We start from the raw sequence: 15,421 nt of genomic DNA on the forward strand, positions 1-15,421 counted from the left end.
TAATTGCCCAACATATTCACATACAGATCAATTCATACCTCAGAAAGTAGCCTCTCTCTTTCGTGTGAAAGCTTTTTAAGCTCGGCTTCAACAGTGGAGAATCCACCCAACGTCAGCACTTTATCTTCCAGTAATTCAATCTCATGAGTGAGCTCATCAACTTCAGCCTTAGTTTTCCGATAGTTCAAGTTATCCTCAATGTTACGTCTCAAGCTATCCTGGTTCCCCATTAAATCCTTACTTTTCTTCACTTCAGCCAAAATCGCATCCTTTCTGGACTCGCAACTTTGAAGTTGAGATTCTGACAGGCTTCGTTTGTCCTGCATTTCATTCAATCTTTGTTCTTTCTTCAAATCATAATACCTGCAAGAGAATTAATTATCAATATGAACTAGAGAATGATATTTTGCTCCATCTAATTATATAAACATACTCTTTAATTTTGGAGGTAATCTTCAAAAGTGTATCTACTTCCTGTTGATAATTTCTTCTAATTTCAGCCTGCTCTTCCAACTGTTCACCAAGTTTTATTTTCAGATCCTTGTGGTCTCTAAAGTGTTTGTCCTTTTCCTTCAACAAGGAACCAAAAGCCTCTGCAAGATGCTGAAATTTACAACGCATGCACTGTGAACTTGGGATATCCATATTTCTAGCTTTATATGGGAGACATTAAAGTACAGGTAAAGTAGTTCATGTAAAACTTTCTTCATGAAAAAGAAGAGTAGTCCATGTAAAATCTCAAAGATAAGTCTGCATGTCTCAAAACAGATGTCAGAATAACCAGTGGCTCTTTAAAACCTGCCCCTGAATCAAGTTTTGTTGTTTGTACACCCAATATTAAACTTTCGTCCTTTCTCCATGTATCTGAATTTCTTGTTAACTTGTTATTTGTTAGTTCCAGCATCGAAACCCTAAATTGTAAAATCAAATTCTTCCCTGATCATTGTGTCTTTCAAAATCTTCAAATGGGGAAGAGTATTGGTGGTGGTAGATTGCATAATGGCTTATACATGTTTGATGGAACTCAAAACTTTTGTCAAGCCTCTTATTAATTATTAAGGATGACGTTAGGGCCACCATTGTTTTTTGTTTTAAAGAAATTATACCCTAGTTTGTTTTCAAGAACTCAATTTCATTTATTTTGTAATGCTTGTGATTATGCCAATCATACTAGAAACTCTTACCCTTTGAGCGATAATAAAAGTACTACTCCTTTTACTATTCACTCTTATGTATGGGGTGCTACTCAAACAGTGTTTGCCTAGTAGACTATGGTTTGTTGCTTTTATTGATTGTCAGACGAGGATGAATTGGGTGTATTTGCTAAACGCTAAAAATGAAGTTTTCTCTTGCTTTCAGTCATTTCATAAGATGATCTCTACTTAATCTGAGGCTGAGAATTGACAATGGCACAGAATACATGGATAAAAGATTTGGTACTTATTTGAAGTCCAATGTGATAGTTCATCAACTTAGTTGTCCTTGCACTAGTGCACAAAATGGGACTGTTGAACGAAAGAATAGGCATTTGTTAGAAGTGGAAAGATATCTTATGTTTACCATGATTATACCAAACCCTTACTGTGGGGGTGTCATTCTAGTAGGTGCCTATCTAATATAATGTCACTTTAGACCCTCGATTTTTTCAGAGTTCTGAAGCTTAAAAGGGTAAGAATGAATATATTGGTTGTGGCTGCATCATCCACACAAGGAATGCTGGGAAACTTGATCCTAGAGCTCTTAAGTTTGTTTTCATTGGGTATTCTCTGATGTGGGAAGATAAAAAATATTATCAACCTCCTCCACAAGATCTTTTGTCAGTGTAAACGACACTTTTCAAGAATTTGACCCCTATTTCAATAATACCCCATCACCTAATTCGAGAAAGGTTGCAAATGTATCAGTTTCTCTGTGAAGTTAGGTAAATGACTAAAGGTGCATGTCATATCTTCTCTCAGTTATTTTTATTACAATAAATGAGTAGTCCTTGCAAGGTCTGATACACAAGGGCAAAGCGGAGCAAGTATAGAGGTGACAGATTGCAGGTGCTATTTACATATAACTATCAATATACTGCTCCTTTACGAGACTCCTTGAAGACTATATATGCTGGAGCAAAACAGCTTACCCAAAGACTAAAGAAGAAGAGTACATGCTATAAACAATGAAACTATATGCTATTGGCTAGCTAAATGCAACTATGATAATCATGCACGTAATAAAATATTGATAATGAAACAATTACCTTCTCTTCAAGCTCAATTTGATTTTTCTCCTCCGCGAAGCGGTCCAATTCCTCTTCTATCCTTTTAATTTGCTCCAATCTGTTTGCTACTCGTGACTTCTCTTCCCTTACATTAGCCCATCTTAGTTGGAAACTTGCATATTCATTTTCCATGTATCTCTGGTCATTTCTCAGCTTCTCCACCTCCGAATACAAAGTGTCTCTGGTTGTCAAGTTATAGGACATGACAATAGTTACAGTCTAAAAATGTAAGGAAGTATACAACAATTTAGTACTGATATGCCTACGTATTGAAAATTCATAAATAGAGTTTAAGAAGGCCACAAATTTGGTATGACATACAGAAAAGAAGAAAGAAGATGCAGTTTAGTGGACAGAAATAACTATATACTTTTTGCTCTGCAGTTCATCCAATTCTGATTGAATTTCCTCCATGGATCTTACGCCTTGCCCACGGATATCAAGACCATATTCCAAATCATCAACCTGCTTCTGCCGAGCTTGAATTTCTTGGAAAAGCCTGTCAGATGTTTCTACAGGTTGTATTAGCGCATCAACTGCATCCTTCTCAGCCTTTATCTGAGCCAAGACACCTAACACCTGCCAGCAAAAAAGGATTATCATGTACAATTAGAAAAAGTCAATAAAACACATGTATGAATATTAGGTCCCTTTCTCTTGTAAGCTCTGAGAAATGTGTGCCCAATATCACAAGTAACATTATTTGAATGTTTTTTTTATCAACGCATTTTCATTCATAAACATGGCCAAAACTCTGGTCGTATGCAAGGGGTATTCCAAAAGGTAAAGAATCTACAAAAAGACATGTTCTTACAAACTCCACCCAATCATCTATACAATTGGGAACGCTATAGGTCCACCAAAAGAAAATAAGGGATCGGAGACTACTCCTCAATTGAGAAAGCTCGACTCTACCTCCTCAAAAGCTCTCTTATTTCTCTCTCTCTCCATGCCACCCACATCAACACAAGTGGAACCACATTCCAAGTCCTGCGTCTTTCCTCCTTTTCCGGCTCTTCCAATTGAACATCAACTCTTACACAGTTCTTGGCATAGCCAAAGGAGTACCAAACCACCTAAAAATATCTCATCATAGCCTCATGGTAAGACCACAATGGAGAAGAAGATGATCCACATCCTCGCCTGCCTCTTTGCATATATAACACCAGCTAAAGCAGAAAACCTTCCACTTTCTAAGATTTTTTGCCAGCAAGATCACCCCTCTAGTAGCTAGCCAAGTGAAAAACACACCTTCTCGGCACCTTTGCTATACACACTGCGATACAAGAGAAACCTTCCACTTCCCTAGCAAAAAGTTTCTCATAAAAGAACTTTACGGAGAACATGCCATTCCTCCACAAAGCCTTGGGATAATCTACCGTTGTAACTTGCTTATGGAATAGAGTCAACCATCTTTGTAACTCGGTCCTCAACTATTTTTTTAGTCTCTCCTAGATCTCAAGTCCCAAAACGTCTCTCCACCTTGTGCCCCCCCTAAGTTGTTGTATTGTCAAGTCTCTTTGGCAAGATATATTGTGTAGGCTGGGAAAATCATCTTACAATATATTATCCCCACACCACCTATGATCCCAAAAATTAAATTTCTTCCAATTTCCAACCTTGAATGAGATATTTACTCCGATATCATCTCATCCCTTCGTGATGTGCCTCCACAAACCACACCAAAATGCATAGACACATTCTAGATCTCCACTCCCCTTCCAAAGCCCCATATTTATCAACTATTACCTCTCTCCAAAAAGCATTTACCTCCACCACATATCTACACAACCATTTACCCAACAATGCTCTGTTAAACACCTACAAGTCTACTACCAACCCCTCCCTATTTCTTAGGTGATGTGACAGTCTCACACCGCACCAAGTGAAAGTTCCTTGCCCCGTTCGCCGCGTCCCAAAGAAAATGATGTGACTAGAACTGCACATAATAAGCAGTGGATGAAAACAAGACGTGACACATTGTTTATCTAATAACAATAATCATTATCACAAAAACCTCAACCTCAAGCTTGGCAGGCACTATTTTAAAGTTTTATAGCATGGAATTCCAAAACAACCACAGAACGTGGCTGAAACCAGCCAAGGAAAGCAAACGCCTGACTACTTTATATCTAGGTGTGAACTTAGGCTGGGATCCGCTTCTCCTAATGATTTTTGGTGTAACATCACGTGGAAGCTATAAAGCAAAGCCTTAAGCAAGCTCAGGGAAGCTCGAAACAACAATGCACCAACATTGAAAACTTGGATATAACTCAGCCAAATCCGCGTTTTCAAAACTCTGTCAGGCCAATATAACGAAGCACCCACCTAATCAAATGCCGAGTTCTTTGGAATTTGTAAATAGCAGAAAACAAGAAACCAACATATAGAAAGTTATTCAAACCAGCACGAAACACAACTTAATCGAGTAGATCCTGATACACTGTTTTACTTACACACCACAAAAGGGTGTACATTCGACAACGGCAGAAAGAGAAACAATGCGAAAGAAAAAGGGAAGCATAAAGAGAAGTTGGAGAGGGACAAAGCACAGGAAAGCAGAGGATGTTCCAGCAAAGTCGGCAACCACTTGTGGGATGACCTTGGTCAACTTGTTTGGGCTGTCCTTAATCTCTAATGGATTTGATAGGGGGGGGGTCCATATTTTCAGAGTTTGATGACTATCTTAACTTCTATACCTAAGGCAAAGGTTTTCCAAGAATGACACAGATCAGATATCTACATCAACTACAATCATGCAATAAAATAACTTAAATTGATAATGAGAAATCATGAGGATGAGAAATATATAATATCATGTAAAAAGCATGCAAACCATCATAACATGAATCAGTGAAATTAACATCAAAGGATGTCAAGAGATCATCTTATCTATTGTGAATTAACTCCAAGACAAGATCTACAGTGAATATATTCTTGATAACCGAGGAATCCATGAGAGCCAGTCGCGCATGTTTGAAACTCAGTAAGTTCTACAGCTAATATATATAAGCATATTTGTCCTCCAATCAAGAACATACACAATATGCTGGCCAATTTTAGTGTACACCTATTATTGATGCATGTAATTCAGATAAAATACTAAAGGATGATGGACATCCTCCCTGACCTATTATTGATGCACTGATGTATGTAATTCGGAATTGGTCACAGGAGATATCTCCTTAGGAGCAGATATGAGTCCTAACTTAGCATCTCTACTGAGAGGAGGAGAAGGGGGGATCAGAAAACAAAAGGCGGAGGAAATTATGTAGAAGATGGTGGGGAATAGGGCCAAAATGGTGGAGGGTGGGTCACTCAAGTCATTACTTAAGCAAACATAGTAACAGTTTGACTATACTAATAAAGTCCCAATACTAGAATATAATATATAACAGGATCTGCAATTACATCATCAAGAGCCTGATTTTTTTGGTCCAATTCTTCATTCAGCTCATTTAAATTCTTCTCTGCCTGAGGTATTGACTCCTTTCCAACTTTGACATACTCTTCATAAACCAAACGAAGTTTGTCTATTTGTTGGAAACGAGAATCAGCATTTGAAGACTCCATAGCCAATACTTTAATATGCTCAGCAGAGCTTGCAGCTTTTACACGTTGCTGCAGTGAAAAGAAAAAGAGCCAGGAAAGTAGTAGTCAGAAGATGGCCCTCCAACAGATAGAATAGCAAATAGACATAAAAGAAACAACCTTCTTAACAAATTCATCCTCCTCTTCAGCAGAGAAAGGACGCTCACAACAAGGGCAAATATGATGAGCACGAGCAACTCTTTCAAATGGATCGAACATTTGCCGCATACCATCGGCGATGTTGAACTTGCTGCATATCATCACATGAAATTTGAAAAGACAACCACATTCAACCAAGCATAATACTATATTTCGAAAACAGAGGAATCAAAAAGAGTTTCTCGTGGAACTGATAACTCTGAAGAAAAAATAAAACATAATCTCTATATGTGGTTATATTAGCAAAAAATGAAATTTTGCCTATTGACTATCAGAAGACGTAATAGGAAATAGCCCCATTTTGACCAACCTTTTCTGGACATCCTTTTTCTCTTTGACTGAGTCCATAATTTTGGGATAGGACTCTATACCAGCAAATTCCTGGTCCATCAACTGGAGCTTTGATTCCAGAAATCTCTTTCTTGCTGCAGTGCAGTAAGGGAAAGATCTATGTAAGGCCTCTACACAAAGGATCACCACCACAAAGATTAATGGAAACAAAGGAGCTCAAGATAAGATACTTTCTTGAAGAGATTAATTAACTTGCATGAAATAAAGGAGGAGAATAAAAACCTCAATATTGCTATTTTGCTATGTCAACTACCCTTTATGTCCAGCTATATACTGGTTAAGATAATTATCTTTGAGGCACTTACCAAAGTTACAATAAAATTTTCAACTCTGGTATCACTGTTATAGATTTTTTTTGATGAAGGTAACATATCACTGTTATAGATTTTAAACATGACTCAAAATACAGATTGTGAATAAATGACTGACATGATTGCTATTGTTTTGACAAGTCACAAGTGAAATGACTGTTAAGCTCAAGTAGTTCATCAGGAAGATTTTCTCAATCTCCGTTTTAAATTGGTATTAACCAGATTACACAATTCAGATAGAGTCTGATAGAGGACACTATTTAAACTTAATTAAGTTGCAATAGGGGAATTTTCCATAGAAGCTTCTGAATCACTAAAAAGACATTTTTTCATGAATCAGATTAGAGAAGCACAGATATGAATCTTACAGTCCATGTCTTTGTGATATTTGGTCAAGTTATGATTAACTTCTTCTATTTTCATCTGCAACATATTGACCTCTTTCTCAGCTTCGCGGGATTTGACACTCAAGTCATCAACCTCTCTCTGAAGAGCCCTGTGCTAGGAAGGTACAGCATTAAAAGAATATAAAAGAAAAACATAAAGATGCACAGATATACATAGAAAAAAAGAACAGAGATTGAAAGATAGAAGTGTAAGATTCACTGATCACTGAAGCCATTCAGAGTTGGGAAGAAGCTGGAATGCAGTCTAAGAGCAGAGAGAGATGGAGAATTGTCCCTGCTAGCATTTGGTGGGCAATATGGAAGGAGAGGAATTCCAAATGTTTTGACAGTATAGAAAACAGTTTGCAAAAAGTTAAGCTTAATTGCTTGTTACTACTTTGTTTTTGGTGTAATCAATTATACTCCAATGACACTATCTCCCTAATTGATGTACTAGACTCAATTTAGGATCAGATAGCTGGATTTGATGATCTTATTGTAAATATGGCTCAGTACTGCCTATGTACTGTTGTAGTAATATACAAAGTTACCTGTTTCAAAAAAAATAAAAATTCACTGATCATTGTATAGTGAAAGGACTTCTACCTCCAACCAAGGGAGTGAAGTAGTGTTAGGGGATGGGGATCGCCATATCCACAGGAAAAACGGATTCACAAGTCAATTGTAAACCAAGCAGGGCCATTTTATCAGTAGAATAAAGAATTAGGGAATATCCCCTTATTCCTTTTTCTTTATGGTGCACAGATGATTGTGATTGTGATTTGTGCTCACCCATTTTATCAGTTTTATAAAGAATTAGCGAACATAGAGGGTGTACCCATGATTGTAATTGTGTCTATGCAAACCACCTTTCACCCAGGAGAAAACTAAAATTGGTATTTGATCTGATCGCCGTCCCTCTTTTAAGTGGTTTCATTTTATCTTTTATTTTTTTATAAAGCAATAGAGTTTATTAATGTATGGGCGGCAATAAAATGCATGTTTAACAAGAAGTATACCAAGAAGGAGAAACATATACCAAATAAAGTGGTTGCATATAAAACAATTTGACCTCCTTATGACGAAACTCCTGATTTTAATAAGTAATCACTTTATTCACATAATAGAATTGATCTCTTAGTATTACAATGTCTACAACAACTTTATGCTTACCTCCATAAGGATTCTAAAAGAGTTCGAAGATATTTTTCAATAACCGTGGTATTCAGACCAACTTGCATCGTAACTGATTCCATGGGGTACGTGCTACCTCCCATTAGCACACGAACCACGTAATTCTGTCCACTAAAGCTTGGACAAATGGAAAAAGATTGCCTAGTGTCTTTTTTCCTCCGCTAGGATTTGAACCTGCCTGAGACCTCATGGTTCTCAACCCACTTCATTGATCTCTATGTCACACCCTTTGGGTACTAAAGAGTTTGAAGATCTTTACAAGATACACGTTTGCACCAAAAGAAAATACAATTTTTTTCTCTCAAGGTTGTTAGAATTAGTTTACTTCATTTTCGGATCATCTTCTACTCACACCATTAATGTCCATCTGGTGCAACTAGGAATTGCATTCTACAATTTCTTTAGCTTCTTATGCACTGATTGCCTTCCCATATCTAGAAGAACATGTGTCATTGCACATAAGCCAGCTTCACCAAAGAATTTCTTACGCTGTTGTTTGCACCTTCGCACCCCCAGTATCAAGATGCTTCCCATTCTGCAGCTCAACCTTAAAAAGAATCTTTAAGGGGTGCAGCCATGCAGGTAGCCAATATGACCTTACATGGAAGCTGCTGTGCATTATTTTTGTTTGTTAAGATGGATGAGTAAAATTTCACTAGGAAGTACCCTTTCTGTCTCCTGTTCAGATTACGGAATCAAACACTCAACCTTTCATGAGCATTCATTTGAGTAACAGTGATTTACCATGTTTCTTCTCCTTTAATCCCTTGCTTTTTTGCTGTCACCCTCTATTCTTAAGAATGATTTATTGCAATGCCCCATCAGTCTTTTTCCGCTTCTGCTGCTGATTGTACACATATATTGTTTTTCACAATTGTGGTTTGTGATTTACATTGATGTTAAACCAGCTTTGTAATTCTAAATTGATACATGTCCAACCCAAATCTTATGCTTCCAACATTTCTACCTCAGCCCAGTAAATTCGAAGTGATCATCCTCTCTCTCATGACATGCCTCCACAATGCAGACCCAAGAGGAGCTTTAGTTCTATTATGGAGATTTGGGGTGATATCTTTTCTTTTTTTTTTTGAAACTTGGTAACTTTGTATTATAACACAATAGTAAATGGGCAGTACTAAACCTTATATACAGATGAACTCCAAAACTCCACTATTCTAAATCTAAATTGAATCTAAAACATCAATTATAGAGACAGTTTCTTTTTATAGGTCTTCAATTTTATTACTGATCTCTCCATCTTTACAAGTATCATATTTTGAGGTTCTCCAAATCCTTCATCTCCACTTAGAAATCTCCATTCTGATTTGCCTAAAAGGCTTTCATTGTGCTTCCTAAGGCCCCTAGTACCCCAATGCTCCTTTTGTTTCTGGTAGCAATACCTATTTCTTCACACTTGGTGACATTTTGCGGGAACTTCCTCAATTTATCCAATCTCCCACTAATATTAAAGAGAAATGAGGAAAGAAATAGGCATTCTTTGTTCAAATAAGAAGTAGGGATCACAGTCATATTGTAAGACATCTAATCGACCTCCATTGGATATATATTGCATTTCCATGTGGCAAGCTAATTCCCATATCCTCAACTATTGAATCAGAAAGGAAATCCCAGGTAAGGTGGTAAAAACTTTCCAATTCAGCACCAAAAAACACCTGCAAAAACTTTGGTCCTCAGACGCCAAACTGTCTGTGCCAATTGGCTACAAGACGCTTGCCTTCCATGTGACCTCAAAGCTGCTCCTCCTAGGATGACTTAAGCATAAGCAGCATACTCGTTCACTTTGATCCTAGTCCTAGTCGTTTCAGCTGTTTGACTACCAGACACATATGCCTCCTAAACATCAACTTTTCCAGTAATATATAGGGTACAAATGGGATTAAGACATTAGTTTTTCAAAAGGATGTATTCAAACTGGGGAAAGAACAGAATATAAATCCTATACCACTAAAGTATGCATATGTCATTTTGATTGACAAGTACTGACATCTGCATGTATATGCACTTCAGCTCATCTGTTACTTAACTCGTGCATATTTTTAAACAGACAAAAGAGAATCAAATAATGCACTTTTTACCCCAGCAATGTGGAGTATATTTTGATGCCTGTGTTTTGCTTCGCATATGACAACAATAGCACATCTTCATTTATCAATAAGAAAAATACTTCTCGGAGTCTTAAAAAGACTGAGAATGGTCTGGTAACCAAACTTCAAGAAACAATCCAAAATATTATACACATTAAGAGTACTCAAGAGATGGGGAAAACAAACCTTTGTGCCTGAGTAATTTCGTTCTTCAAGTCCTTGTCAGATGGAAGCCTTCCTTTCAACACTCCTTTTATCTTATCCTTATTATCATCCATTCTGTTAATTTCATGGGAAAGAAAGCATCATCTTTTGTGGAGAAAAAGCATATAACCATAATAAACACAATAAAAAATGTGGATGTAAAATTTATGAAAATGAAATGTGACTTACATCTTTTTATGATTCTTCTCGAGAATTCCCAACTCTGCCTTCTTAAGAGAGAGCTTAATTCTGTCCTCAGACTCAGCTGCCATATGATCTTTTTCATCACGAAGATCTTTTAGTTTTTGGTCTACGGTGTACATCTCAGTCTGTTTTTGCCTTATGTTTAAATCAAATTCTCTTTCTGCAAGCTGCTTAGACTTCCTCTCAGATTCAATTTGCTGAAAGGCAAAGATGTGTTAGCCACACTAGCAAAATGTTCGTCCAAAAGTGTTGAAACATTAAGCAGAGATATCAAACCATTTTCTTTTCCCTCTCATCAAGATGAGCCACATTAACATCAGAAATCTGACTTTCAAGCACATCACGTTCATCCTCTTTCTCTTTAATGCGCTTTAAAATGCCGTTCTGCATCCAGTTATGGAACCAAAACAAGTGTAAAAATGCCAATTCATTAACATACAAAATAATGTTACTCATAAGAATAAACCTTAATATCTGCTTTAGCCTGTTTTTGCGCCTCCTTTTCGCTCCATTCGCGGTTTGCAATGTCGTATCGATGCCATGCAGCTGCAATTTCTGCCTCATTCGATTTCTAGAACAACATTACCCCAAGCGAAAGTTAGCATCTTCATATGATGTCAGTAAAATGTTAGATAAAACAAAAGTATGCAAGAAGCTGAGAATGACAGATCAAGGAAGTGACAAGACGCTACACAAAACTTGCAGAAACTCTTCTTTTTTTTTGACAAAGGTAACAATTTTGTGTATTAATCTTCAGCACTAAAGGCTGGGATCCCAAATTTACATCATGGAGCTACATACAGTTGAGTGTACTCAAAACAAAACTAAAACTTGCATAAACTCTTATCGACTTTATTGACCTAAATCACAGTGGGTTCTCTTCTTGGACTAATACCATATGAAAGAATCTGAGCATCCAACCCAAACACTTAAAGCAATAGGTAGAGCAGCACGAGACATAAAACCCCTTTGGGTGCCCTTACACAACACATGCGGACAACTACATAACTTTATACACCTCTTTGGAAGCCCTTACACAACCCGTATGGGACAACTATGTAACTCTACCCTCTCTCGCGCGCGCAACTCTTTTCTGGAGGTTCATACTTCAACTGTAATGCGATCTTACAAAGGTGACTGCAAAGCATACCAAATGTTAACTCTGATACCATGAGAAACGAGAGATGAGAGGAGAGAAGAAACTGTTTGTTTTAATAGTCAAACTCAATAGAGAAGAGATCACAGTTCATGCACATACAGCCAGTGTTGTCAAAGGCGCATTTAATCCCTGAAGCGAGGCTCAAAACGTGTTGAGCACTTTGCCTTGCTTAATGTGCGCATCAGTGTTGTCATCAAGGTTCTAAGGCATACTTTTCCTTGCAAATGAGCCTATTCTGAAGAGGCGATATCAAACAATTGATATTTCACTTTATTGTAGTTCTTTTTCAAATTTTTTGTTCATATATTTATCATTCATGCTTATAATTATCAGACTTGGACTAAACACATATATTTCCATTTTTCCTCCCTTTGCACCTTTTTTTAATAAAGCCCACACTTTATTTGTGCTTTGCGCTTAAAGCCCCAAGGATCACAGAGCTCTTTTGCATTTTTTTATTTTGGATAACCCTGCATACAGCTGAGAGCAAATCATTTGTTTTCTAATTAAAGTTTGGTGCACTAACGAAGTTCCTGTCAAAATAGAAAATTGATAATTGTGCCGTCTTTCGTAGAGAACCATATGTTGCCAGATGCTCTACTTTTTATATACAACTTAATACCGGAAGTTTTATTCACATAATGAATTACTCCCTCCGTTTCACAAAGAATGACCTCCTTTCCTTTTTAGTCAGTTTCAAAAAGAATGACCTCTTTCCTTTTTTGGTAACATTTTACTTTTTGCTTTCCACGTGGCATGTTTAAGACCACAAGATTATGGGCAATTTTGTACATTTGACATAACTTTAATTTAGGACCACAAGATTCAAAAATCTTCTTTATTTACTTAAACTCCGTGCCAAGTCAAACCAGGTCATTCTTTATGAAACGGAGGGAGTATTACTTTATTAAAAAATCAGCATATAGCTTAATGCAGAACCAGTACGCAGTAACAACTTCAGCATTAGAAGATGCCTATTTTGTTATTGAAAACCCACACCTTTGAACAAACTATGGCTTTTGTACAATTTGATAGTTGAAGTATGGAATGAATGCTTAAACATAAATGAGTTTTGTTAATCTTGAAATAGAGGTGAAACAGGGTTAATATGTAATGCATAAGTTCAATTTGTTAAAAAAGTATATAAATAATCATATTTTTTTTGGATGAAGTAATTAGTTCTATTGTAGGCATCAAGTAGATGCATAATGGTAACAAAAGCTTAGTAGGAAAAGGTCAGCTCTCCTTAAGAGTCAGGGAGCTGACGAAGTTCAAAAAATGAATAAAGGGAATCTAGAGGGGATAAATAAACCCAACTGTACAAAAACATGAGGCAGTTAGCTTTTAAAGATTGGTAGGTAGTTGATATTCCATCAAAGCATCTTCTAATCATACATTACTTGAATGATTGAACCTACACTTCTAATCAACAAATGCAAGGTTCAATACAAGAATCCTTTTTTATTATTATAAAGGTTCACTACCATAATCCATTGTACCCAAGCGAAATAAAACAACCATTTACCAGAAATATCATGGTTTGCCCACATGATATCCAAGTTCCAATTATTGAACTCCACATAGAGGAGCCCTCAAGATGACAACATAGAATTTTTGTAGGAGCACTAGCATCAAGCATTTACAGGATCAATTGACTGCATCTTAGAGCTTAAGACTTCAGGTATGATGTTGTATATCTTCTGTAGTTGGACAAGGCACTATATGAAACAGCACATGGTGAAAACAAATATCTAAAACTTAGACCCAAATAAGACTACTTTAAGTTGAAGTACAAGATATTTTTAACAAAATGTTGCCAAAGCTAAGCTTCATTTCGATGAAGACTCGACTCATTGTTAACAGCAAGACTGTACACTTAAGACCCAGGTATACGCCATTGGATAGAATAATCAACAGAAATGGAACAAAGAGAAAAGGGCATTCAAGGCTTATAATACAGCTGAATCAAAGTAATTATAAATCATAAACTGACAAGTTAAAACAACATAGCATAGCTAAATATATGTATATATAGTATAGAACAAAGGAAGAATCACCTTTTTATCTTGTAAATCCTTATCAAAATGTGTTAATCGTAGTTTTATACGATTTGTTAAATTTGAAGCAACATCATCACTGAGTGACCCAGTTGGAACATCCCCTAAGTTGTGTCTGTCAAAAAGCTTCCTGAGAGTGAAGTCTCTTTCATTTTTTAACTCTGCATGAGCCTAAGGCACAAAAAAGTAAAAGAAAAAAGAATCTTAAGAACGGGAAGCAAGATGTGAGAGAACTTCACAAAATCAAATAGAACATAGGACGAATGGAATTACTTCGGCATCAGCTTGAAGTTTGCTGATCTCCATGATATAGTTTGTTACGGACTGCTTAAGGAAGGAACTCTTTGCCTCTGAGTCATTCATTTCCCTCTCCAACTTGCTAATCTTTGATTCCAGAAGTGCTATCCTTTCATCAAACTTTGTTTTCCACTCCCTCAGTTCTTCATCAGTGTCTGACAATTAAAAATGAAAATATTTGAATTCTTCAATTTTTACTAAAAAGTATTTCAGTGGATGAACATGCAAACATACACAAAATAAGAATATAACTTTAGGATATTAACAAGGTGAATTAAGTTTGCTTGATGCATTTCTGATATGGTTTGGCCATTACTTCTGCGCTGAAAGAAGAAGAATATATATAAGTGTATTCAGTTCAGTAAACCTTCATTCTCCTCTGCAAGTGCTGCATACTGCTTTTCCTTTTCCTTGAACAATGTGCTCCTTTCAGCATTTTTGGTGGCTATGTCTCGTTGCAATTGATGAAGGTCCTTTAAAGTTGCTTCAGCATGGTGGATCTTACTATCTATAGTCTGAATCTCTTTTTCAAGCTCCTCCATCTGACTTTTCAGTGCCTCTGTTTTCTCTTTGTCTTGAGCAATGCTTTCCCTCAACTAGATCAAAACACAAGATCAAATTACTGCAAGTTTGCCTCTAGCACATGTTTTAAATATAGCACTCATTTATCTTGTGCAGCCCTCAACTGAAGTGGGGGGAAAAAAATGTTTGACAATTACATATTCACATCGTTCAACAGTCAGAAAAATAAACATGATAAAAACAACACAGTATTACTTTCTGGAAGATCACGGTAAAACAAATAATGTGTATGTACATTTGGAAATCACAAGAAATCTCAAAACCAAGATTGAGCACTAACAAATACTTCAGTCAAACGTTGTTACCCTATTTTCAAGTATTCATATACACAATGACAACCCTTTCGGATACAAAGGAAGAAGACGGAACAGCCCCACTTGCCACCAGCTGAAAGACAGACGGTAGCAAATACTTTTGACATAGCCAACGAGTTTATGTTCATTGGAAATCTTTTGATGGAGTGGATGGCAATATTGAACGGTGGTGCTCATTAACAGGCCTTCAACAAAATATCTGTCAAATTATCTTTTCAGAAGGGGGGGGGGGGGGGGGTTA

The 15,421-nt window shown here is 36.7% G+C and overlaps 1 protein-coding gene across 1 annotated transcript in view; it reads right to left on the reverse strand.

Moving 5' to 3' along the window:
• The window catches only part of LOC102580839 (DNA repair protein RAD50), a 30,443-nt gene that overhangs the window by 3,972 nt on the left and 11,050 nt on the right, over positions 1–15,421 (reverse strand). Inside the window, exons 6-20 of the mRNA XM_006365403.2 lie at positions 14,652–14,880; positions 14,261–14,439; positions 13,988–14,158; positions 11,238–11,342; positions 11,048–11,155; positions 10,757–10,968; positions 10,550–10,642; positions 7,047–7,174; positions 6,327–6,441; positions 5,978–6,107; positions 5,678–5,887; positions 2,637–2,845; positions 2,246–2,447; positions 434–603; positions 39–363 (exon numbers count right to left, since the gene is read on the reverse strand). Of these exons, the coding sequence (XP_006365465.1) occupies positions 39–363; positions 434–603; positions 2,246–2,447; positions 2,637–2,845; positions 5,678–5,887; positions 5,978–6,107; positions 6,327–6,441; positions 7,047–7,174; positions 10,550–10,642; positions 10,757–10,968; positions 11,048–11,155; positions 11,238–11,342; positions 13,988–14,158; positions 14,261–14,439; positions 14,652–14,880 (2,586 nt within the window). The remainder of the gene's footprint in view (positions 1–38; positions 364–433; positions 604–2,245; positions 2,448–2,636; positions 2,846–5,677; positions 5,888–5,977; positions 6,108–6,326; positions 6,442–7,046; positions 7,175–10,549; positions 10,643–10,756; positions 10,969–11,047; positions 11,156–11,237; positions 11,343–13,987; positions 14,159–14,260; positions 14,440–14,651; positions 14,881–15,421) is intronic.

Source organism: Solanum tuberosum, unplaced genomic scaffold (genome assembly GCF_000226075.1).
Source record: "Solanum tuberosum cultivar DM 1-3 516 R44 unplaced genomic scaffold, SolTub_3.0 scf00512, whole genome shotgun sequence".
Taxonomy (NCBI): Eukaryota; Viridiplantae; Streptophyta; class Magnoliopsida; order Solanales; family Solanaceae; genus Solanum; species Solanum tuberosum.